Raw genomic sequence first — 25,334 nt, 5'->3', positions numbered from 1 at the left:
ACAGAGTGAGTTCCAGGATGGCAAGGACAACATTAACACACACACACAACAATTACCAATGTGTTTCGCTAGGGTGTGTGGTTTCCTACAAATACAACTTCAATATGCCTGCACAGTGACCATCTCCCCCCTTGAACGGGTCACTCCTCCTACCACAAAGCAAAAGCCTGGGCATGGGTCCTCCTCTGCACAGTGAAAATTCCACGTCTTTTTCACTGCTTTCTTTTTCCAGTGCTGAGGATCAAACCCAAGTGATGGTTGGAACCTCACCCCCTGCACAATCCAGAAAGCCCCATTCCTGTCTCTCTCCCTCTCCAAACCTTGCCCGCTTAGAGAGTCTCCAACAAAGGAAAGGTGTCAAAAAGCCATACTTTTGGTGGCTATTGCAGCTTCCTCCTCTGAAGTTGCCAGTCACTCAAGTCCTGGCCTAAGCCATACCTAGATACAAACCCATGGTTTGTATGGTTGACATGTCATGATCCCTTGTCTACAACCTAGAAAATCTTCCTGCTTTTTTTCAGGGGAACGACTTTTCTGGCCCCAATCTCTGGGGCCACAGGGCCCACCTGAGAGTGGCATTGTTCTAATAAACCTGTTGTTTATTTTTCCATTTGGCTTCATTGGCATGTCAGTAAACCTATTGTGGCGGAGGGGCAGAAAACCTATTACCAGACCTTGGACTGGCTGGGCAAGCTTTCTACCCTTGAGCAACACTCGCAGTTCCACAATTTCCCCTTTGAAATCTGTCCTTTCTGAACAAACTCGCACAACATAATGAAGAATTGCTAACACGGGCAAGGCTTGGGGTCGACTTTTAGCACATGGGGCATGAGACTCTAGTCTTAGAACACTTTGTAGTCAGGCATGGTGGATCATGCCCAGAATCCCAGCACTGAGAGGCTAAGGCAGGGAGGTGGGGAGTTGTGGGCCAGGCTACATAGTGTGGCCCTGTTGAAACAACCAAAACCCTCAGCTGTGTCTAGGGAAGGTGGACGGGGCTAGAGTAAGCCCCTTACAGTTACATCATAATCTGCACATCAGTCTGTCTCCCCAGAACTTCCCGCCCTTAGCCTTAGAAGAGGGGAGTTGAAGAGAGACTTAAAGTCCTACAAACCAGTTTTCTAACGTCATTTCCCCCCACAGCAACCCAGAAAAAGAGCCATCCAGCCATCCCAGGATACCTGTCCTGATGGTCATGCCGACAGTGGCAGTCCCTTCCCGGGATCAGTTGGCCTCACTGCTTGCCCAGCGGTTCTCAGCCTTCCCAATGCTGCAGCAACACACCCTGCTTTGCCATGTCCTCTGGTCCTCATGCCCGCCTGGCAATTTCCCTCAGTCATTCCCTCGGTGCCTGCTGGGATCATTTTAGTTATAGCTGGCAATTTTCGCTTTGTGCAGAATTCCAGAGATAATGTTTGATTGGAGATCCCAGCTTGTTCCTGTACAATTTGGAAAGCCCCATTCCCCCCAGCCCTGGTCTCTCACTGTCTCTGTCTCTCCAAACCCCACAACCCACTCAGAGAATTTCCAACAAAGAAAAGGCACCATAAAGCCTCTTCCTTCCTTGTACAACAGAACCACCTGTCCCAGGATCACATTATCCACCATAATGAGACTAGGCTCCCCTGCATGAGTTAACAATTAAGAACACACCCTGTAGTCATGTCTGCAGGCCAATCTGGTGAAGGCAACTCTTTGAGGTTCTGTCTTCCCAGGTGTGTCTACTTAATAACTGAGCCTATTACTGCAAGGTTTTATTCATTTTTGAGAGAAGGTTTCATGAAGACCAAATTGTCCACAAATTCAATATTTAACCGAGGATGACCGTGAACTTCTGATCTTCCTGTCTCTGCCTCTCAAGTGTTGGAGTTACAGGTATGTGCCACCAAGCCTGGCTTAGAAATTTTTATTTATCTTCCCAGATCCATATTATTCCATAATGTAGTGAATCCCATGGTGCAGTGAACTGTCCCTACTTTAAATTTTTACGTTTATTTGTTTATTTTTGCAGTGGTAAGATCATATGTGCAGGACCTTGGGAATAATTCAAGATTAGGCATGTGCCACCAACCCAGCTTGTGTGTGTGTGTGTGTGTGTGTGTGTGTATGTGTGTGTGTGTGTATGTATGTATGTGCATACATGTGTGGTCATGTGTGTGTACATATACCCAACTAGAGTGTGATGTTTACCTCCTTCTATCTTTTCTTCCCTCAATCAATCCTTGAATTTGTTTTTTGTCATTGCTTTGAGACACGGTCTCTCTGTAGTCCTGAAACTCCATATATACACTGGCCTTGAACGCACAGGGATCCTCTTGGTTCTGCCTCCTGAGTGCTGGGATTAAAGGCATGTGCTGCCATATTCAAATAATCCTTGTTGTTTTGTTTTGTGGAGCCAGGATCTTACTATACAGTCCAGGCAGGCATGGAACTTGGTATGTAACTCAGGCTGGCTTTGCATTTATAATCCTTCTGTCTGTCTCCCAGCTGGTGAGATTAAGGCATAGGGCATCACACGGGTTCTAGGTCCACTTGTTTATTACTTACGACCATGTCTCATATAACCCAGGCTAGCCTCCAACTGGGAAATGTTGAGCCAAGGTTGGCCTGAGAGTTCTGATCCTTCTCCTTCAACTTAGAAGAATCAGAAGTTCAAGATCTAAGTAGAGTAAGGATCATGTCTAAGTGCCGGGATTAAAGCTACGTGTCGCCATGCTCAGCTTGGTACTGGTTTCTTTTATCGTCATTTTATTATGTGCTTATTTATTTATGAGTGAATATTTGTGGCATGGAGCATATGTGGAAGCCAGAGGACAACCCAAGGGAGTCTGTTCTCATCCCCCACAATGGATGTCTAGAGACTGAACTCATCAGGCTTGGTAGCAAGCGCCTTCCCCCACTGAGCCCTTCAAAGTTTCTGTATAAAGCCGGATGTGGTAGCACATGGGTGCAATCCTACCACTCAAGAGACAGTGTGCCACGATCTAGTGTGGACTAAATTTGGAGCTTTTTTATTTTATTTTATCTATCTACCTATTTATTTTTGCTTTTCAAGACATGGTATCTAAGTAGTGATGGAAGCAGTTAGGACTCACTCTGTAGACCAGGCTGGCCTTGAACTCACAGAAATCTGCCCGCCTCTGCCTGCCTCCCAAGTCCTTGTGCCACCACTGCCGAGTTACACAATCCAGTTTTAAAACACTTTCTTATTGAGAAGCAACTTCAGACTTTGCAAAGGTTGAAAAGAGGGGCGTGGGAGAAGCCTCGGTCAGTAAAATGCCTGCTGTGTAAGCATGAAGACTGGAGTTCAGATTCCTTGCATCATGTAAAAGCTGGGGACAGTTGGGACAGGCGGATCCCTGAAGCTGCTCCCCAGCAGCTTAGCCAGTCTGTGAGCCCCAGGTTCAGTGAGAGTCCTTGTCTCAAAATGTAAGCTGGGGAGAGAAGAAGAAGACACCCAAAAGATTCCCTCACTCTCATACACGCATGACCACCCGTGCACACACACATACACACAAGCTAGGCTGCTGCCACATGTCTGAACTCAAAATACTGAGGAAATGGACACCAGAAAATCAAAACCAGCCTCATTCCATAGTGAGTTCAAGGCCAACCTTGACAATATGAAATTCCAAAAAACAAACAACACCCCCCAAAAAAGGAAAAAGAGAAAAAAGAAAGAAATAAAAAAAATTGAAAGGCAGAAAAATGAAGCCCTGTATGGTTGGGTGTTGGTAGAGCATGCCATTCATCCCAGCACTCGGGAGGCAGAAGCAGGTCTGTGAGTTCAGGACCAGCATGGTCTACAAGAGCTAGTTCTAGGACCGACACCAAAGCTACACAGAAACCTTCTCTCAAATACCAAAAAGAAGAAGAAGAAGAAGAAGAAGAAGAAGAAGAAGAAGAAGAAGAAGAAGAAGAAGAAGAAGAAGAAGAAGAAGAAGCAGCCCTGAATATACAAAAGTCATTTACATTTCCCTAAACATTTACATTTCTAATCACTTATTTTGTATTCCCTGAAACATTCAAACATACGTTATAGACATGGTTCTTCATGACAGGAATATTGTCTGCAGAGCAGTTTATCAGCCCAATGGGCGCAAAGGCCACTCTTATCCTGTAGTTTCTGCTCTGCTGGGGCTCAAACCCAGGGCTGTGGGCTTGCAACACAAGCATTCTGCTGTTGAATTCCACCTCCGGCTTTTGTTTTGAGACGGCTCTTAGGCTGCCATTGAGTTTGTGATCCTCCTGCTTGGGCTCCACAGAGCTGGGATTATAGGCATTTATACCTGGCTAGTGCTTTCCTGTTGCTCTGAGAGTCCAAGGGATCATCAGGAAAGGCATGAAAAGGTCTTTCTTCCTAGACCTCCTCTCCAAATCACAGAGACCCTCCTGCCTCTGCCTCTCGAGTGCTGGGATTAAAGACTTGCATCACCCCCACCCGGCTCTTTCTTTTATGTGGAGAAAAAAAAATCTCACTAATCCTAGACTTGTTGAGCTTGCTAATTAGTCAAAAATAACGTCCAATAAATCTCCTTCCCTCCACTCCCCAGTACAAGGACTAGAGCGCACACCATCTCACTTGGCAAAAATCTCTCTCTTTTCAATTTACAGGCGGCAACGGACAGTTTTATTTATTTATTTATTATTTATTTATTTATTTATTTATTTATATATTTTGGAGACTGAATCTCACTAGGTAGACCTGGCAATCAAGAGAGCTATCTGCACTGCCTTCTGAATGCTGAATTAAATGGATGCACCCCCATGTCCAGGCTTCCTTTTACATTTTTTTTTGAGACTTAATTTTGTAGCAAAGGGTGCCTTGGAACTAAAGATTTCCTCGGGCCTGTGGCTTAACTCAGTGGGCATGGTAGTTTGAAAGAGAAATGCCTTCTATAAATTCATGAGTGTAAGTGCTCAGTCCCCAATTGATGGTGCAGTTTCAGGAGATTATGGAACTTGTAGCACAGGAGCCTCTTAGAGGAAGTATGTCACTGTGGGTGGGCTTAGAGAACTTAAAGCCTTGCCTTCTCTACTTCAGATAACTCTCCCTCTCTGCTGCCTGTGTGTGATGGAGATGTGATTTCTCAGACAACAGGCCCTGTATCCAAACAACCAAAAGCTAGCTCATTTAACAATGCTATTTTATTTCCAACATAGAAAACATATATTGCCATGATTGGGGAAGAAGCAGGGGTTAGCGCCAGTAGAATCGATCAAGGTGGCCTTCTTTTCTCCCTAGTGCAGGGTCTTGGCTTCTGAGAGGCGCCTAGTCCCGTGCTGCAGAGAGGTGAGACATCCAGGTGACCCACAGTGCTAAAAAAGCTGGGATCACCTCGTCAGCCCACCAACTCAATTCTACTCAGCAGTAATAAGATACCCTATGGCTTGGCTTGCTGGGCTCTGCCAACAATCTAGCATCCAGAGAGGACCACCCAGTGTTCTCAGGAGCAGCGTCCTGTCTCGTTCTCCTAGGTTTGGCCAGCAGGATGCTCCTGCAGAGGAGGTCAGATCTTCTACCTGCTTCTTCAACTAACTTTGTACTGCTTCCTCTTTTCCCTTCACCTTGTTTGTTTTTTTTATAGACCGACTTCTGTGGGTAGCCCAGGATGCCTGGGACAGCAAGTTCTGCAGTTGTAGATCAAGCTGACGTCACAGAGACCTGCCTGCCTCTGCCTCCCAAGTGCTAGGGCTAAAGGTCCACAGCGCCCCAGGCTGACCTTGTGTTTCCTTACACTATTTTGACTTAAGTGTGTGCAGATGCACTCACACACTATATGCTTACACTGTGTACGTGTGCAGCGGTGTCCGTAGACACACACACTTGCAAGCTCAAGGTATTTGTGTGTAGCACAGGTGTTCGGTGTCAAATGTCACGTTGCGAGTGCTGGGCACCTTGTGTTTTAACACAGGCTTTCTCAAGGCCACTGAGGTGGAAATGCATCTGCCTCAAAGGTGGCACACACCCACAATCCTGGCATTCAGGAGTCAGAAGCTGGCACATCTCTGTGAGTTCAAGGCCAGCCTGGTCTAGAGAGGAAGGGCCAAACAGAAAAACCCTGTCTCCAAAACAAAAAAATCACAACAACAGAACAAAAATGGAGATTCACCTGTCTCCATCTCCAGGTGCCGGGGTGGCCAGCTTCAGCAAGCCTGCCGGTCCTTTTCCTTGGATTCTGCACATGAACACATACCAAACAAGGTAACTAGACAGTGTACAGACAGACAGTCACTGTCGGGCTTCTTGTGCTTCTGAATCTCACCCAAGGAGTTGATTTCACACTCTTGCTTAGTGACAATCGTTTCCCATTATAGACAGTGGGGCCAGGAAGAAGCAGCAATGTTGTTTATGAAGTTTCTTAAGGGACAACCCCTGGGCAGAACGTCTATGATGGCTATTTTGTTCTTTTATTAGGATACTGTAGAAATGGAATGAAGTAAAGAAGGATAGAATCATGTCAGATGGGTACAGAGCAGTGGAAGCCTCCCCTCACCCCACCTCTGAGCACACCCAGTCACCCCAGTTTGTGGCAGGAATTGAAGCAGGGACCCCAGCAAACCAGGCTCACTAACACGGAACTGGTACAGAAGTGCCACAAGGGGGCAGCACAACATCAGAGTTTCTGATGTGTGGCAGGGCCAGCAGCCTTCCTGCCTTTCTCATTGGCACAGGTGGGGATCTCCATGCTCCCCAAACCTTCCTGTCAGTGCCTCCCACCGGGCCAGCAGGGAGTACTTACCCAACAGATCCTCAGTGCTGTGCACAAGGATGAACTCAATTGGCTCAGGACAATTCCAGATGTGAGTCACAGGAAATAGCCCTGCACATCTGGATGCCAAATTTCTTCTCTCTGTCAGAAAGATCTTTTGATTCACAAGGAATACGTGGTTGGAATGGGCTGCTATGTCACTGTTTTCTCAGATTGGGGCATTAAGATTTGGGGGTAGGTGCTGTTGGTTTTTCAAAAAGAGTGGCATTCCTTCTAGACGGGCCTCCAACTTTCTGTGTTGGAAGAAGGCCTTGACTCTCTGATCCTCCTGTGTCTTCCCCCCAATACCGGGATTCACGGCATGCTCCACCTGGTTTCATTTTATGCTAAAGAAGCCAGGCCCAGAGCCAGTGTGTATGCTAGGCACAGTGAGCATTAGTCCTTTGTTCACTTTCTGTGTTTTAGACAGAGAGCCACCAAAGCCTAGCCTACTGTTCCTCATGGAGGCCAGGCTGGCCTTGAATTTATGGCTAGTCACTAGACTAAACCTCTAGAGTCCTGGGATTATAGGCATACACCTTCACCCTAGCTCTATCATCTAGTTTTAAGACAAATCCACAAACTCCCTAGAACTGTCTAAATGTGAGGGATAGGAGATTGCCCCAAGGGGTGAGGTGACTAAACCTTCAAGCAGTGGGGGTGAGGCTCCATCTTCCTAGTTTAATCAGCCTGAGGTCGGGACATGGGCTGGTTAGGGCTGGTGACTTCCATTTTGTTTCACGCAGGTGCATAGGGAGTTAGTTGCGGGCGACTCGAGGGCTTCTGGTCAGAACATACCTTCAACGCTGCCTGGATACACAGGGGAGAGTCTGGGGACTCTGAGATGATACATGACTGGGACAGCCTGCTCTTCCTCCCCCACAAAGAACACAGCTCACTAGCTTCAGAAGAAGAGTGGCGTCCAGCTACACCCCTTGTGTGTGCAACTTCTAAAGACTCTCCGTCAGAAAAACAGGTCATCTAGAAAGGCTAAAAGAGAGAGAGAGAGAGAGAGAGAGAGAGAGAGAGAGAGAGAGAGAGAGAGAGAGAAAGAGAGGGGAGAGAGAAATCAGGGTCAATGTGTAAGATCTTCAGTTCCATCAGGAGGTATTTCTCAGCTACAGAGAGAAATACCTAGTCTGAGGCTAGCCTGCCTGAGTTCTAGGTGTGACTCAGTTAGGGTAACTCTTCCTCACCAAGCAGAAACATGGGTTTGGTTTTCAGAACCAAAAAACCAGGCTTGGTGTGGAATTCCTGTAATCCCTACATTTGTACGCAGAGGCAGAAGGATTAAAATATGAAGGATATCCATCCCTACATAGATGATTTAAAAAGTAAAACTTCTAAAATACACTGAGACAAGTTACATACCTATACCACCTACACTCAGTTGGCTGAGGGCAGGAGGATCGACGGTCCTTGGCAGCCGGGACTACATACAGTAAACCGGAGTCCAAACAAGAGGAGAGAAAAAGAAAGGATTCTTCGTTAGAAGGAACCAATAGATATGCCACTGTGGGGTTTAAGAGTCATATGCTTTCACAAAGAAAATAGACGACCATGAGTACAAGGTACAGACAGTCGGCAGTGAGGGGGAACAGACAAGGACAGGGTTGAAGAACTCTACAAAAGGCAAGTGAGTCTTCCTCCCACCTCTGTTGACGATGCCAGCAAGGTGGCTTCTCCAGCTTGAGGGCTGCCAGTAAGGACCCTGCATCACCACCTCTTGCCATCCAGTTTGCCCTTAACAGTCTTAGAGCCAGAGAGGGGCACATGCCACCCATTGCGGCTGAGGAAAGAAAGGGAGAAAGCAGAGGCTGGCTAGATCCTTTGCAAAGCGGGAGGCCGGGGCTAGAAGCAGCTTTTCTAGGCTAGGGTGCTAAACACTGAGTTTGGTCTCAACTAACTTCTGTTGTGTGGGGCTTGGGTGAGGCCTAGAACTCCTGATCAGCATGCATCACCTCCCAGGTACTGAAAACAGACACGTGCCACCGTTCCTGGCTTGCTTGCTTCGTTTTTTAATATTTGCTTTTCAAAACAGGGCTTCTCTGTGTAGCCCTGGCTGTCCTGGAGCTCACTCTGTAGACCAGGCTGGGAGGGAACTCGGAGATCCACCCGCCCTTGCCTCCCATGTGCTGCACCATCACGACCTGGCTTTACCCGGCTCCTGACTGTTTCTTGAGACAGACCCTCTGTGTGTGATGCTAGCTTGGTATTCCCTATCTCATGCTGGCCGCGAAGCCTACCATTTCCATGCCTCAGTCTCCTGAGTGCTGACATTAAATCTAATCCCCATCGTTAATGGCTAAGTAATGTTTAAGGCAGGCGAGCGAGGGACGAGGCTCAGATATGGAGTTTGTGCCTAGTATGAATGGGCCCTGGATTTCATCACCAGCATTGTATAATATTGGGCTCGGTAGCTGCCATTGGGAGGTAGAAGCAGAAAGATCCGAGTTTAACTGCTGCATAGGATGGTAAGATTCTCCAAAACAAAGCCAGGCAGTGGTGGCTGTGCTCGCCTTCAGTGCTAGCACTCGGGAGGCAGGTGATTTCAGGGCCAGCCTGGTCTAAAAGAGCTAGTTCCAGGACAGCAGGACAGACTCCAAAGCTACAGAGAAACCCTGTCATGAAAAAGAAACAAACAAACAAACAAATTAAAAATGATTCTCCAAAACAAAAGAACATGTGACACCCACTTGTAGTTCCAGACTCAAGAAACTGAGGCTAGACGATGCTGGGACTTAAGAAACCAGCCTGGGTTGGACAGAATGTGGCTGATTCCCCGAGTTATTAGAAATGCTGTCTACAGTTCTAGGTTCACAGTGTGGGGTGGGTTCAGTTTCCAGTGTGTGTGTGTGTGTGGGGGATACTCCCCGTGGGTGGGGTGAGAGTGACCACTCACCACTGTGGGGCAAAGTCTGGAGGGGCTCGGATAAGCCACACTTCTGTATCTTGAAACCGCAGCGCTCCAAGGAGAAACGAGGGGGATCCGAGTCTGGAGATATCGCCATAAAATTTGGGGGGACAGGAGAACAGAGTGACACCAGAGGCCGGGGTATCCGCCATCACAACGACCTGCGCTGAATGCTGGGACACATTCTTGAATATAGAAGATACCCAGGATGGTTCTAATGAGGAAGACAGCTGGAGAGATGGACCACCACACCAGTCGCACAGTCTTCTCTGGGTCTCTTGCTGTCACAGTTTGGCAAGGTCTAGGCAGAAAAAACACGAGATGAGATTTTACCAATGTGACTGTGGCATGGATGAGGCAGCTTCCCGGAAGCACACCCCACCCACCTCCAAAAGAAGTGGAAAAGCCTGCTCACCTTTAAAAGGCTGGGAAAAACAGAAGCCTTCTTAAAGAATTTCACTGGCCAGTGCAGATTCAGGCAGACTCAGGCAAGTTGGAGGCAGGAGGCACAGCAGGATGCTGACCCCTCATTAGGTTTTCAGGTTTAACTCTGACACCTACCAGTCCCTCAGGGTGTGGCACATGGTGTTAAGTGCAGGAGCTAGTTGTCACTGATGAGAATGGTGGCCTTGAAGGAACAAGCAGGCAGAGGCAGGAGGTGAGTAGCTGGAAGGCAGAATTGGTGGAGAGGGGGACTCTGCTGCCCTGGGGTCACTCACTCCCCAGCTCAGATTTTCCCAAGCTTTGGGTCTGAGGACTCAAGCAATGGAACCTGCTGGAATTACTTGTGGGGATTCCTGCTAAAGGTTCTTGCGGGAGCCTACCCTCTAGAGGAGTCGGTCCTACAGGGCTGCTTGCAGGACACATTCTCAACCTGGCAACCCAACTTAGGCCAGGCTGACTAGGAATACTCTCCTTGGGGGAGAGAAGTCTCACCCTATGGAGAAGACCGTGTTCTCTGCCAAGAAATGGGGCAAAGGTCAGTCACTACCCAGAGCACCACTTCTGATGTTCCCGCAGGCATGGGGAGAGGGCAAGGCACTATTGTTCCACAAGACAGCCTAGGGCACCTTTGCACCTCAGTCCTCCACACTGAGCTAGACCCTGTGGGAAGCCTACCCTTCCTGCCTGGGATTTTACCTGGAGAGATAGATGTTCTCTGGAGTGGACAGCTCTTCCTCTGCAGGAGGGGCCTGTGGCCAGATGGTGTCCTGGGCATCTGGCATGGGTCCCCAGAGTGGCTGTCTGAATCTCATCCAGACCGATCCCCAACCCGTGGCTCAGAAGCCATGGAGCTGGGGCTCGACCTCTTCGGGGCTTCAGAGAGAAAGGCACAGGAAGGAGACTCTTAGTGACTTCAAAACACACAAGACTTAGTGCACTGCCCAGCAGCGCCCAAGTACCCGACATGTTCCTCCAAGGAATCTTTGCCTCCTTTGGCCTTGTCCCCACCTCTCCCTGCTTGGCTCAGCATCTCTGCTGTCCCCCTGTTGCTCAACAAGCCTGAGGTCACACTTCAGGGGACACCTGGTCTTTCTGAAGGGACAGATTGTTATGCTCACAGTGTGCCATAGTGGACACAGGCATCATTTATCACAAAGGACAGGAGGAAAAGTACAAATCAGATGAAGTGAGAAAGGTGCTCACCTGGTTCTGTGGGTGCCTCTAGGATCCCCTGACTGTGGAGCCTGGTTCTCACGGGAGGCATGGTTACTCTCTGCAGGAGGCAGGCAGCAACATAGGTGTCGGAAGCCATTGACAAGGGTTTTCTTGACCCTCTTCCAGCGGTGACGCCTCTGGTTTTGGGAGGAAGCTGGCCCGGCATCCTGGGGCTGACCATGGCTGATGGCCTCTTCCTGTCTGGTGGTCAGCAGTGTGTCCCCAAGGGAGGAGCCTTTGGGGGTTACACGCAGAGTCGTCCCCAGCGAGCTGCAGAGTTTCTCTGCATCATTTGCAGCCTCATTGTGGTCTGCCCCATGAGGGTGGTACAGAGAGCAGGATGTCTGGGCCCTCGCCGTCAGGCTGCCACACAACCCGATCTTCGATGGAGAGAAACTCTTGCTGCTGTCCGGGCTGCTGCTAATGAGGGAATCAGCCACAGGACAGCGCAGGTGGGATAGGTGGGCAAGGCCTGGCTCCATGGGTGTTGTGGGTTTCACCTGGTGATGGCAGCAGTCTCCCCCGGGTGCCTGGTGTTGCAGACTCAGGTATGTGGCCATCGCCTGATCAAATTTTTGGACTTCTAGACACTCAATTATTTCTTCACCTGCCATGGTGCCGACAATGCTAGGGCTCAGGGTGCCTGGGAGACTCTGGATGGATGCCCGTGCCTGGCTGTTCCTGATCATGGGGCGCGTCAGGATTTGACTGATGGTGGGCCTCCTGTTGGGGCCGATCATGAAGATTTCCACGATTACGTTGAAAATATCAAGTGGGACATGATGAGGAACGCTGAAGTTTGCAGCCAAAATTTGCTGCTTCAACCCCATAGAAGAGCTCGCTTGGAACGGAAGGTGCCTGGCCACCATGTAGTAGAGGAGCACGCCTAAGTTCCAAACATCGCTGGCATAGCCATCGTATGGCTCCACTCCGAAGAGTTCCGGGGCACAGTAGGCCAGAGTGCCGCAGAAAGTCTTTAGTTTTGTCCCAGGGACAACTCTGACTGCCAGGCCAAAATCACAGAGCTTGGCATTTCCAGAGGCGTCGATCAAGATGTTATTTGCCTTAATGTCCCTGTGGACGATACAGTTGTCGTGGCAGTACTTCACTGCCTGTACTACCTGTCCAAACAGCCTTCGAGCCTCGCACTCCTGTAAGCCTCCCGGTTTGCGAATCTGACGCAAGAGGTCCCCTTTGGAGGCGTAATCCATTATGAGATACGTCATGTCCCGTGTCTGCACCTCCCGAAGGAACCTGATTATATGCGGATGAACGAGGGATCTCATTATATCAACCTCATTGTGGTTCGGGGCGCAGTCCCCATTCACATTTGCCAGAATCTTCACAGCCACGTAGCTGACAGTGGGCACGTGAAAGGCCAGTTTGATTGTGGCAAAAGTTCCTCGTCCCAGAGTTGTCAGCATTTGATAGATACTGCTAAATGTCTCCTTGTCACAGTAGAGGGTCTCTCTGACCTCCTCCATGGCCAGGTTCTCGCTGAAACACAACGGGAACTTTAAACAAACAGTTTAAATCACACCAATGAGAATGTTTATCACTATGAATTCCTACATTCCAAAGAGAAAAAGAGTCACAGATATTTCAGGCAACCTAACCAGCTACGTAGTGCTCAGGAAGGGAAGGAAGTACCTTCCAAAGCAGTGGACAGCAGAACATAACACAGGTCAGGTTGGCCGGATTCACCCAGAAACTGAGAGAAGAAAACAAAGGGTCGCAGAAGCTACGAGCCACTGATTGGGAAGGAGAATCATCCTCTTACTTGAGCTGAACACTCATTGAGAGACAAGATACTAATAAAATCATATGCATGAGAAGTTGAGGAGACAACAGACACCCTGAAAACAGAGAGTGTCTAGGTGGGGAGATGGCTCAGGAGGTCAGAAGGTTTACTATTCTGGCAGAGGACCTGTGTTTGGTTCTCAGGACCCAGGCCAAGCGGATCAAGTGACTCCAGTTTAGGAGATCCTACACTTCTGCCCTCTGAGGGCATCCAAACACATGCGTGGACGATCTCAAGGGCAAACACAGACACACACACACACACACATCTACACACACACACACACATATGTATACACACAAACACACACTTGAGGTCACCTAAATGTACACTCACATGTACTATATATAATTTTAAAGAGTGATATAAGTCTCTTTGATTAATTTTCTTTCTATGACCTGGAAAGACATAAGACGGCAACAGATCCCCTAGGTGCGGCACTTCAAGAAGTTATGTTGTCATGGGATTGCTGTGAGGCAGACCTGGTCTTCTGCGAGAAGAGTCCATGTTCCTAACTACTGGGCTATTTCTCCAGGCTAACCCATCTCCCAAAGAAATCTGTTTTTGAAAACCCTGAGAGTCCTTCTCATGGACTGGAAAATGTGGATGGAATTGAGAAACTTCTTGATATAAATTCAAGTAAGAAGACATGATGAAGAACAAGATTGAAATATTCATGAGGAAGGAAACTGCATAGGAAAGCCCAGGAGCAGGCAAACCTACTGATGAATCCTCCCAATCTCTTGAAAACAAATGTCAGTGTTCCTCAATACTCCATAAAATAGAAAGGTCCTTAGTAGTTCCAAACTCATTCATGCCCAAAGCAGGAAAACACAATGAAGAATAATAGAGGCTATTTCCATGATGAACATAGATGTAAAGTCCTTAATAATACTACTTAATACTTTTCACCAAATTCACATAAGTCAGGCCATACTTCACGGTTAAAATATGCTCCCAAGGATCCTTGCAAGGATAGCTCTACGCATTTAGCCTGACAACACAACACTGAAACAGAATTAAGGGCAAGAGTGCCACAGTCATACAGAAGGACGGCCACAGAGAAGGATGAAACTGTGGGGCTCTCAAGAACATGGTTGTCACCAGAGAAGATCGCTCTACATGGGAAAAGCCAGTCCTTCAAATGTGTCACTTTTCTTCTCTCATATGTGGAACTTGGGAGCAGGAGGAGGTCCTCAACATAAGAGGAGGCTCCTAGGAATGTGGAGGAGGTCGTGTGAGAAGAAAGCATAGCAGCGTGGGTTAATCACATGATCAAGTGCTCAGAATGCATTAGAGATGTTCCTGCGATTGCCAGGACTAAATTGTTCCTATGATATGGTACGCCATAACAAGGAAAGGCTTGAAATGAGAAAAGAGAAAGGAACCAAAGAACACATAACAAAAGTAAATGAAGAAGTAAAACTAAAGAAAGAGGTTCTGGAGAGATGAGTTAGTGTTTAACAGCACCTCCTGCTTTTTCAGAGACCCCTGGTTCGAGGCCCAACACACATGGTGCTCACAATCAATTGTTATTCGAGTTCTAGCTAATCTGTCTTCTTCTTGTGACCTCCACAGGTGCGAGGCTCTTGGTACACACAAAGAAAGAAAACAATATACTCATACACATAAAATAATAATATGAAAAGTTATGCCCCAAGATGCACAACTTAAATATAAAAACTACCGGGCTGCGGTGGCACATGCCCTTAATCCCAACACTCAGAAGGCAAAGCAGGTAATCTTTTAGCTTGAGGCCAGCCATATCTACAGACTGAGTTCCAGGAAGGCCATACACAGAGTTATTCTGTTACACAGAGAATTTCTGTCTTGAATTCTCCTCCCATACACTCACACAATAACCAGAGTAAAAAAAAAAACATGAAAAAGTAAGCTCATAAATCAAGCCAGAAAATGAATAAATACACAGACAACAAAAAAACAACAACAACAACAATCAAAGGCAACAAAGCTGGAGGGAAACTTACTATGTTGGAGTCCAGCAGCTCTTGAAAGTCCAAATAGTCTCTTTCACCAGCACAGAGCTCCAACCACTTTCCACCTCACGAACCCGCTTGCACTGTAAGGAGAGGAGGCAACCTCAGCCAGTGATGTGATGGCACAGGCGCTGGCATTGTGAGGTCATAGCAAGAAAAGGACAAATGGTGGCTTTTCACAGCTCACGGGTTTTCTTCCCCTTCTGTCACCAAGTACAGAACGACTGAGTGAAAAAATAAGAACATGAAGGGACTTGAGAGGGGTGGGCAGGAAGCAATGAGATCAGGAGAATGTGGCTTTTCCCATCTCTCCTCTCGAAGAGGCCGCTTCTGCCTTGCTCCATTCTCCCTACTACTCCTCTTCCCTTTTCTGTTTCTGTCTCTCTCTGCCTCTCTGCTCCTCTCCTCTTTCCCCTTCCCTCCATATCCACTAAATAAATATCCAACCTCACTCTGCAAGGCGTACCTATCCATCTGTCTCAACAAACTGAAATGAAGGGAAGAAAAGAAAAGACAAACAAAGAAACTCAGGGAGTGGAGTGGGCAACAAGTTGACAAGAATTAGCCAAGGAAGAACAAACCAGCCAGCAATATAGGAAGAGAGGGATGCACAGGATTGTGTAGGGAGGCACTTAGCTATTCGGGGTCTTTTTAGTTTGGGATGAGTGAAAAGATGCTTTTCTTGCTGGGTCTCTGTCCAAATAGGAAAGTAGATTCGTTGCTTCTTGGCTTCTCTGAGCTAGCAGGTTAGCACCCCAACATCTGACTCCCAAGGTTTTTTTTTTTTTGCATATTTTTCGAGACAGGGTTTTTCCGTAGCTTTTGGTTCCTGTCCTAGAACTAGCTGTTGTAGACCAGGCTGCCTGAAACTCACAGAGATCCACCTACCTCTGCCTCCCAAGTGCTGGGATTAAAGAGTGCGCCACCACCGCCCGACTCTGACTCCCAAGACTTTATTGGTAAATAGAAGAAAAGGGCTTAGTTAAAACTTACATTTGGTGATTGTGGCCAAGCTGGTAACAGCGGGACCAGAAATCCCGCTAGGCCTCAGCCTATGTGGTGAGGTGTTGATTGTCAGGCCCTGGGGAGAAGATAGTAATTAAAATCAGGTAGATTCAGGTTAGGCCATTAAACTGACAGAAAAACATGAAAAGTCTCATAAAGGTGAGCACTTGGCTTTTTTTTTATTGGTTTGTCAGGACAGGTTCTCTGTTTAACAATCATGGCTGTCCCTGAACTAGCTCTGTAGACCAGGCTGGCCTCAAAGTCACAGAGGTTCAGCTGCCTCTGCCTACCGATTGCTGGGATTAAAGGCATGCACCGCTGTGGCCCGGCACATGGCAATTATTAAAGCTAGGAAAGTTGAGGCAGGAGGACCAGCAGTTCAGGTCATCTTTGGCTACACAGTGCTCTTGAGGCCAGCCTGTAGTACAGGAGACACTCTCTCACCAAACAAAAAAGCAAAAGCAAACAGAAGGGAAACGAATGCATTTGTCTTGTACATGATTGAGGATCCCAGTGCTTCAAAAGTAACCTTGGCTGTGAGACACAGGGCACGGACTGATAGAGATATGAATAATTTGCATTTTTGTGGATTTTAAGGTCAATTTTGTTATATGTATATGTATTTCTAATCTTGATTAAGGTATTGTGATTGTGTAGTTCATTTAAAAATGTAATGTATATATGTTGTTAATGGATAATCATCAATAATAGTCAAATTTGTAGTCATGTTAGTTAGATTTCCTAGATATATAGAGATACATTTCAATTAGATAGACATTCTTCATATCTTTCAAAGACTGCAGAATATGGCATTTGATGTTTTAATAACTTAGGGCTTTTCATGACAATGAGACACATCTGCTCCTGGCAGCACCAATCTACTTCAAGAGGAAGATGGGCATCGAAGAGACTCCTCATGGAGTTTGATAGCCATTTCGGCAAGAAACTGCTCTTGCCTGGACTGTTGCATAAACTGGACTGGCCACAAAGAACCCGCAGAAAGAGGACTGCTGAACTTGCCTAAAGGTGATATGATCTTTCTGGGTTCCTGATTCATGAAAGAGTCTGTGAGACATTCTGCAGGACACAACAGATTGTGACTAAACTGCCTTTGAAATTTCCTGCTTCATGGAAATGGCACTGGATACTATGGGCCTGTAGGCCGAAGATGGATGCCCCAATGGTACAGAGGAACTTTGGGTGACTGTCCAGGCAGCGAGATGTCTCTGTGATTTCTAGAGTTTTGTAAGTTGTTTACTTCTCATTTACTTAGGTAATATTATATGCTTCTGGAGTCTTTGATGGAGTTGAAGAATAGATAGATAGTTATAGTTTTCCTCAGTTATGATAAAGGATAAAATAGATATCGTAACTGTAATTCTTGCTTGATAACAGTTTTGTTATATGTAATCTTACTATGTTAAAGTGAAAGCCTTTCTTTTTTGTTTAAACAGAAAAAGCGGAAATGATGGGGGAGAGTCTTCTGTTTTGTGTTAATTTCATTGGTTAAATAAAGAGACTGCCTTGGCCCTTTAATAGAACAGGATATTACGTAGGCGGAGTAAACAGAACAGAATGCTGGGAGCTAGAAGCTGAGTCAAGTAGTCACCATGATTCTCCCACTCCAGACAGACGCAGGTTAAGATCTTTCCTGGTAAGGCACTTTTGGTGTTACACAGATTATTAGAAATGGGTTAGATCAATATGTAAGAGCTAGCCAATAAGAGGCTGGAACTAATGGGCCAGTCAGTGTTTAAAAGAATACAGTTTCTGTGTAATTATTTCAGGCACAGCTAGCCGGGTGGCAGGAAGCGGCCCGCCGCTCCTCATCACAATGGACACAAGTGTGTCATGAGTGTGACATCAACACCTGAGGTGGGAGGGTGGCACTCAGCCTTTTTGTGTTCTTGAAGCTATGCTGCCTTCACCTCACCTAAGTAATCAACAGATTTACCCTTTAAATGGACCTCACAGGACCCACGCAGAACCAGCTATGGGGCATAAGCCAAAGAAACTGGATGGAAGTTTACGAAAGTTCAAGCAGGACGTTCCTTCTCTGTCAATAGAACGTTCACACCCCTAGGGCATCGTATGTACAAACATTACACACTTAGTTACTGGCTAGCAGCTCTCTGTGAGGTCCAGGCCAGCCTGGTCTACAAACCAAGGTCCATAACAGCCAGAGCCACACTGAGAGGATCCCTGTCTGGAAAAATAAAGAAAAGATGAGATGAAAGAGTTTTCCTCTAGCCCAGGCTTGTGATAATCAAATAAAGGCAGTCCTTGTCAACAAAATGTCCCCCTGTTTTTTCCAAAAGGACAGGTATTTGGGGTGGGTCTCTGGAGTGCTGGGCAGAACATCCCAGCACTAGGTAGTTTTGTTCTAGACCGTGTTCCTTGAGGTCTCTGGCCAGCAGAACTGATCCTTTGCTTCCAAATGATTATTGCCCCCACACCGTGCCTGATAACACATGAGCTTTAGTACTGCAATCACCCTGCCCCCTGATAGAAAATGAAAACGTCCCACATAAGGCCAGTTTCAGGCACACAGAAGGATAGAAGATGGTGGAGGGACCTGGTGTGCTATGTCCCACCAAGGGAAGTTCCTCTCTTCCTCAAAGAACAGGTTCTTTCAGACTTTCACTTTTTCTGTTCTTGAATCCCCTGTTCCATCATTAGCATCACAAATGGGATCTAACTCTTACCTCTGGCCCTCTCCAGCCCTGACTTTGAACTGCCAGAAAGATTCTAAGATAACCAATTTGGAGGAGGTTTTCTGCTAGAGCACAGGCAGACATCCATCTGTGCCCTTCCTTAGGACACCATCCAGTGTGCCTGTCAGTCCTCTGGACAGGAGTCCACATGACTTGGCCTGGACTCGAAAGTACCTGACTGAGTTATTAAGTGAGAACACCAAGGGACTTGAAAAGGGTGGGCAGGAGGCAGTGAGATCAGGGGAATGTGGTCAAAGCTTTCCATGTGCGTGTAGATCAATGTCGCTGTGAGAATACTCATGTTGTAGAGTCAATGTAAACAGATGTTTTAAAATGGTGAACGAAGGAATGAGCCCAGAGAAAATATTAAAACTAAAGGTTAAAATAGAGTAAACATCTAATTGATGCAGATAATAAAAATTGCCCCAAATTATACCCCAGACCAAGGAAGAAAGAAAGGAAGATATGGTTATTTTCAATCCTGGAAACACAAACCTCTAAACCCCAAATCTGTGACCTTTGAAGGAAACTCACTGTGTTCAGATTCAACAGCTCATGAATATCCACCAAGTGGGACCAGCTCACTTCTATCTAAATCACTCTTTCAACTGAAAATCAGCCTCTCAACTGTAAGGAGAGGAGGCAGCCTCAGCCAGAGCAGTTAAGAAACAGGGTTCTGTCATTGTGAGGTCAGAGCAAGAAATGGACCAATGATGGCTTAGCTTAGATCACTGGTTTTCTTCACATTCTGTCCCTAAGTACAGGAAGGCTGCCCTGGTCAGTTGGCACGTAGGGGCCTGGGGAGGCTGGTTACACCCAGTTAGCATTCACTATATCTCCCTTTTTTTTGATCGTTTCTGTTCTTTCATTCTTTTGTTCTTTTGGGGACCTGACACCCAGCTCCCAATTAAATTATACACAGTAGCTTCTTCTTACTTACAATGCCTAGCCTTAGCTTGGCTTGTTCCTTTCCAGTTTTTCTTATCTTTGAATTATTTTGTCCACCTTTCCCTCTGGCTCTGGGCTTTTTAGTTTTTTGTTTTTTTTTAAAGCACTCTGTGTATCTTTCTTTGATTATTACTCAGTGTCTGGATAACTGGATAGCTTACCCTAGCATCCTGCTCTCCTTGTTCTCTTGCTCTTTCTCTGTTCCTTCCTCTACGATTTCTCCTTCCATTTATACTCTCTGTGTGACTGACCAACCTATCCTTTCTCCTGCCTTACGTTTGGCCATTAAAATCTTCATTAGCCCACCAGGTGTTTTAGACAGGCAAAGCATCACAGCTTCACAGAGTTAAACAAGTGCAACCTAAACAGAAGTCACACACCTTAAATTAATATTCTACAACACCGCCTGTCCTACCGTTTACTTCTGGGTTTATTTACCAGGTTTTCCCCAACTTTGAAACATGGCCACATGCTAGAGATCAGAGTTCAAACACAGGATCCTTCTTGGGTATTACACATCCAAACCCTAATAGAAACCACTTTAATAATCACAGTAGGTGGAATCGTGTGAATTATAACAGGCTCTGGATGTTGTCCTTCAACGGGTATGGACACTGTATACTTGTTTTCTCTTCCTGTGAAGAAACATCATGACCAAAAACAACTGGAGGAAGGAAGCTTTACTTCCCTTTCACTTTCCTATCAGAAGCTACCATGAGTGGAAGTCAGGGCAGGAAGTCAAGACCAGAACCTCGAGGCAGGAACCAAAGCAGGTACCATGGAGTAAAGCCACTTACTGACTTGCTCTCCTTTCCTCTCTAAGACAGCTTATTTTATAGATACACCCATGACCTCCAACCCAGGGACATCAGACACTGATTGAAATTCCCCATAGACTTACCTATTAGATAGTTAAGTTCCTTCTTCCTCAGATTACTCCAGCGTGTGTCAAGTTGACATTTCCACCTGGCACACACTGACACCCATCTATTAGTGGATGGGGAGCATGGTCCACTTCTCACAGACCCTAACATTCTGTCATGACTTTTGGCTCATGGAACCCATCACATCCATCCTCAAAGCAATCAATTCCTTTTGTAGTAGACTCAGATTGATCAGAGTAACATGGTAGCCTCTGACTGACTGTGGGATGCTGTGGCAATGCTTTGTTTCCCAGGACACTCCAGGGCAAGTGACTAACTTCTACGGGGCTGAGAAGAATAGACTGTGTCACATTTTCTCCATAAACTCCTCATACAATTTCCCACCAGACAGAAAACTAGGACCGCAGCAGGCAGTGGGTTGCTATGTTCAAAGTGATCAGAGGAAAAAAATCCATCAGTGGTCCCAGAATTCACACCCCTGAAAGGGGAGGCACATGTGGTTTCTTCAATAAAACCTGATGTTCTGGGCCAATATTTTAGGGAAAGTAGAGGGGGAAATCCTCCCAAAATAAACCAAATAACCACCAAAATAGTTGAGAATGCAAATGAAAAATTTAGAGCAGACCTCGGAGCTAGGGCAACTCCCAAGTAACTTTTCTGGGTGTTTTTAGACTCCTTTAGCTCTCATGGCTACTTTGATGATTTAAATTCTGTTTTGTGTCTCTGTCTATGTGGATTCTAAACCCTGGTACAGTTGGTGCTGTCTTAGTTCCAGGTCTTTATGATCTCATGCCTCAGAAATACCAGCCATTGCCACCTGCATTAAGCCATCTGCTACTGCTAAGGCTCTCATTGTTGTCACCGTCTGACCTCCAGTCCCTCACTGCCACACCCCACCTTCTCCAAATGTCTCCACTGCCTGTTTGTCCTGCAGTCGAACCCAAGACCAAACCACAAGATCAGCTATCCACTCCCAGCTCTACTTTTTTCAATCATTTATCGTTTTTAGTGAGATATAATTTTCTCCCCTCCCCTCCCATCATCCCCCTCCCCTCTACCCTCTCCTATGACCCCCATGCTCACAGTTTACTCAGGAGTTGTCTTTTCCTACTTGCCATGTCCATTAGATCCCTGTGTGTCACTCTTAGGGTCCTCTTTGTTGTCCAGGTTCTCTGGTTTGTGAATGATTGGCTGGGTTTTCTTTGCTTTATGTCCACTCATGAGGGAGTGCTTATGATATTTGTCTTTCTGGGTCTGGGTTACCTCCTTCAATATGATGCTTTCTACATCCATCCATTTGCCTGCAAATTTCAAGATGTCATTATTTTTTTCTGCTGTGTAGTACTCCATTGTGTAAATGTCCCACATTTTCCTTATCCATTCATCAGTCAAGGGGCATTTAGGTTTTTTCCAGGTTCTGACTATGACAAATAATACTGTTATGAACATAGTTGAGCACATGCCCTTGTGGTATGATTGATCATCCTTTGGAGATATATATATCCAAAAGTGGTATTGCTTGGTCTTGAGGAAGGTTGTTTCCTAATTTTTGGAGAAATCGCCATACTGATGCCCAAAGTGGCTGTATCAGCTTTCATTCCTACCAGCAATGCAGGAGTGTACCATTTACCCCACCATATATCCTCTGCAGAAAATGCTGTCATTGGTGTTTTGATCTTGGCCATTCTGACAGGTGTAAGATATTAGCTCAGAGTTATTTTCATTTGCATTTCTCGGAAGGCTAAGGATGGTGAGCATTTCCTTAAGTGTCTTGCAGCCATTTTAGATTCATCTGTTGAGATTTCTCTGTTTAGGTCTGCATCACATTTTTTACTGGAATATTTGTTCATTTGATGACCAATTTCTTGAGTTCTCTGTATATTTTGGAGAACAGCCCTCTGTCTGATGTGGGGGGGGGGGGGGTTTGGTGAAGATCGTTTCCAAATCTGTAGCTTGCCATTTTGTCTTGTTGACCATGCATGTTCTCTGCTTTACAGAAGCTTCTCAGTTTCAGGAGGTCCCGTTTATTAACTGTTGCTCTCGATGTTTGTGCTACTGAGGTTCTATTTAGGAAGTGGTCTCCTGTGTCAATCTGTTCAAGTGTATTTCCCACTTTCTCTTCCATGAGGTTCAGTGTGGTTGGTGTCATGTTGAGATCTTTGATCCTTCTGGATTTGAGCTTTGTGCATGGCGATAGTATGGACCTATTTCATTCCTCGACATATTGATATTCAGTTATGCCAGCACCATTTGTTGAATATGCTTTCTTTTTTCCATTTTATATTTTTACTTCTTTGTCAAATATCAGGTGTTTGTAGGTGTGTGGATTGATATCCATTCTTTGATTCAGTTCCATTGGTCCTCCTGTGTGTTCTTATGCCAATACCAGGCGGTTTCAGTATTGTAGCTCTGTAGTAGAGTTTGAGTCAGGGATTGTGAGGCCTTCAGAAGTTCCTTTATTGTACAGGATTCTTTTGGTTATCCTGGACTTTTTGCTTTTCCATATGAGGTTGAGTGTTGTTCTTTTGAGGTCTGTGAAGAATTTTGCTGGGATTTTGATAGACATGGCTTTGAATCTGTAGATTGGTTTTGGTAAGATTGCCATTTTTACTACGTAAATTTAGCCTACCCAAGAGCATGGGACATCTTTCCATCTTCTAGTGTCTTCTTTAAATTCTTTCTTCAAAGATTTAAAGTTCTTGACTCACTGGCTGCTGCTCAACCTGGAGGCGGAGGCCAAAGAGGAAACTTTGTGGACCGCCTATCGATGAGCATCTGAACAGGAGCTGCTGTCCTTGGGACCAGAAGAGATCCGGAAGCACCTGAAACTTACTGAGTGCCAGTTCCGTAACCGCTGCCATGATACTGACCCGGGGTCTTCCGGGAGACTTGACCAACCAGGAAGTAGGCTATTGTGATCTTCTGAGCGACTATGAACTCAAGGACAGTTGGTGGACAAATACAAAGGGACAGCTTTCGTGACCCTGCTGGAAGGGGAGCAGGGTGAAGCTGCCATCAAGGCTTCCACCAGAGCCGGCTTCGAGAGCCGGAGCTGTCAGTTCAGCTGCAGCCTACAGATGCTCTGTTGTGTGTGGCCAAGCTGCCACCCAGCGTGACACAGGCAGTGTGAGGAGCTGATGTGGCCCTTTGGCAGCCTGGAGCGCTGCTTCGTAGTGTACAGAGAGCGCACAGGCCACTCTAAGGGCTATGGCTTTGCAGAGTACATGATGAACGGCTCGGCTGCCAGGGCAAGGCTGATTTACTGTGCAAACCACTGAGCCCCTAAACACTGTATGTGTATTGCACAGATGCTGGGCCGCTGTCTCCTGCCTTGTTGCACTCCCGGTGCCTCTGTGTGGACCATCTGCCACCTGGCTTCAATGACGTGGATGCCCTGCACCAGGCACTGTCCGCGGTCGATATACCCACCTTCTTTCACCTGCCATGTGGCCAGGGTGGGCAGCTGAGGGGCTTTGCAGTACTGGAGTATGAGACAGCAGAGATGGCAGAGGCTGCAGAACCAGAGGGCAGGTAGCCTGGCCCTGGGTGGCAGTCACCTTCGTGTGTCCTTCTGTGCTCCAGGTCCTCCTGGCCGCAGCATGCTGACAGCACTCATTGCTGCCCAGGCCATGGCTCCCAATCGAGGCAAGGGACTCCCGCCTGAGCCAAACGTCCTGCAGCTGTTGGACAATCTGGGCCCATCTACCTCCCTCCAACTGCTGCTCAATCCTCTGCTGCATGAAGTGCCAGTGGCCAGCAGGGCCTTTTGGGTGTGCCCACTCCATGCTACGGCTCAGCGGACCTACCCTGTCCACTGCCCTGCTCCAGTTAGCCCTGCACACCCAGAGTCAGAAGAAACCTGAGATCCTGGGAGACTCCCCTCTGGGTACCTCCAGGCAGGTGCCCAACCTGTCAATTCCCTCCTTGGGAGGTGTCTTCAGATGGTGATGCTGGCTCTGGGACTGAAACCTGCTGAGGGAAGCCACAATCCCTTACTACCACCACTGCTGGGCCCTTCTGGGGAGACCGGGAGCCCATGAGTCTGCATTCCCCAGCATTCCAGCTCACTCCACACCCAACCCTTGTGGGGCTCTGAGGCCCCAGTCTTTGTTAGAGGCCTCCTGAAGGACAATGTGCCCCTGCCAACCACCCCTGGGTTGTCACTGTTGGAGGAGCCCCCAAAGGACTACCGCATCTCCTTGAACCCGTACCTGAATCTACATAGCCTGCTTTCATCCAGCAACCTGGAAGGCAAGGAGACCTGTGGCTGGTGAGCATTGTTTAATTTCCATGTGTTTGTGGGCTCTGGAATTAGCATTGCTGTTGAATTCTAATTTTAAGCCATGGAGATCTGATAAGATGCATGGGGTGTTTCAAATGTTTTGTATCTGTTGAGGTTTGCTTTGTTACCCAGTATGTGCTCAATTTTTGAGAAGGTTCCATGAGGTGCTGAGAAGAAGGTATTTTCTTTTCTGTTTGGATGCAATGTTCTATCGATGTCTGTTGAGTCCATTTGAGTTATCACATCTGCTAGAGCCACTGTCAGCTCTAGATCTGCTCTGGAAGGTGACCTTTGACTCTTGTCAGTGCTTTGACCCTGCTTATCTCTCAGGGGTGATGTGAACAGCCTTCTGGGATGGATGGCTGGGACCAAGCCTGC

General features: G+C 46.9%; 1 protein-coding gene and 1 pseudogene across 1 annotated transcript; one reads left to right on the top strand and one right to left on the bottom strand.

Moving 5' to 3' along the window:
• Positions 1-11,309: 11,309 nt before the first annotated feature.
• On the bottom strand, positions 11,310-12,809 carry LOC142844164 (sperm motility kinase-like). Its single transcript, XM_075962453.1, has one exon. It carries the CDS (start codon positions 12,807-12,809, stop codon positions 11,310-11,312), a length of 1,500 nt encoding a protein of 499 aa, XP_075818568.1.
• A 76-nt stretch (positions 12,810-12,885) lies between these two features.
• Positions 12,886-24,948, top strand: LOC142844162 (ribonucleoprotein PTB-binding 1 pseudogene; annotated as a pseudogene).
• Positions 24,949-25,334: the final 386 nt, after the last annotated feature.

The sequence above is a fragment of the Microtus pennsylvanicus genome, chromosome 2 (assembly GCF_037038515.1).
Source record: "Microtus pennsylvanicus isolate mMicPen1 chromosome 2, mMicPen1.hap1, whole genome shotgun sequence".
Lineage (NCBI taxonomy): Eukaryota > Metazoa > Chordata > Mammalia > Rodentia > Cricetidae > Microtus > Microtus pennsylvanicus.
The sequence above is the reverse complement of the archived record's forward strand: the minus strand, read 5'-3'. Positions and strand labels throughout refer to the sequence as shown.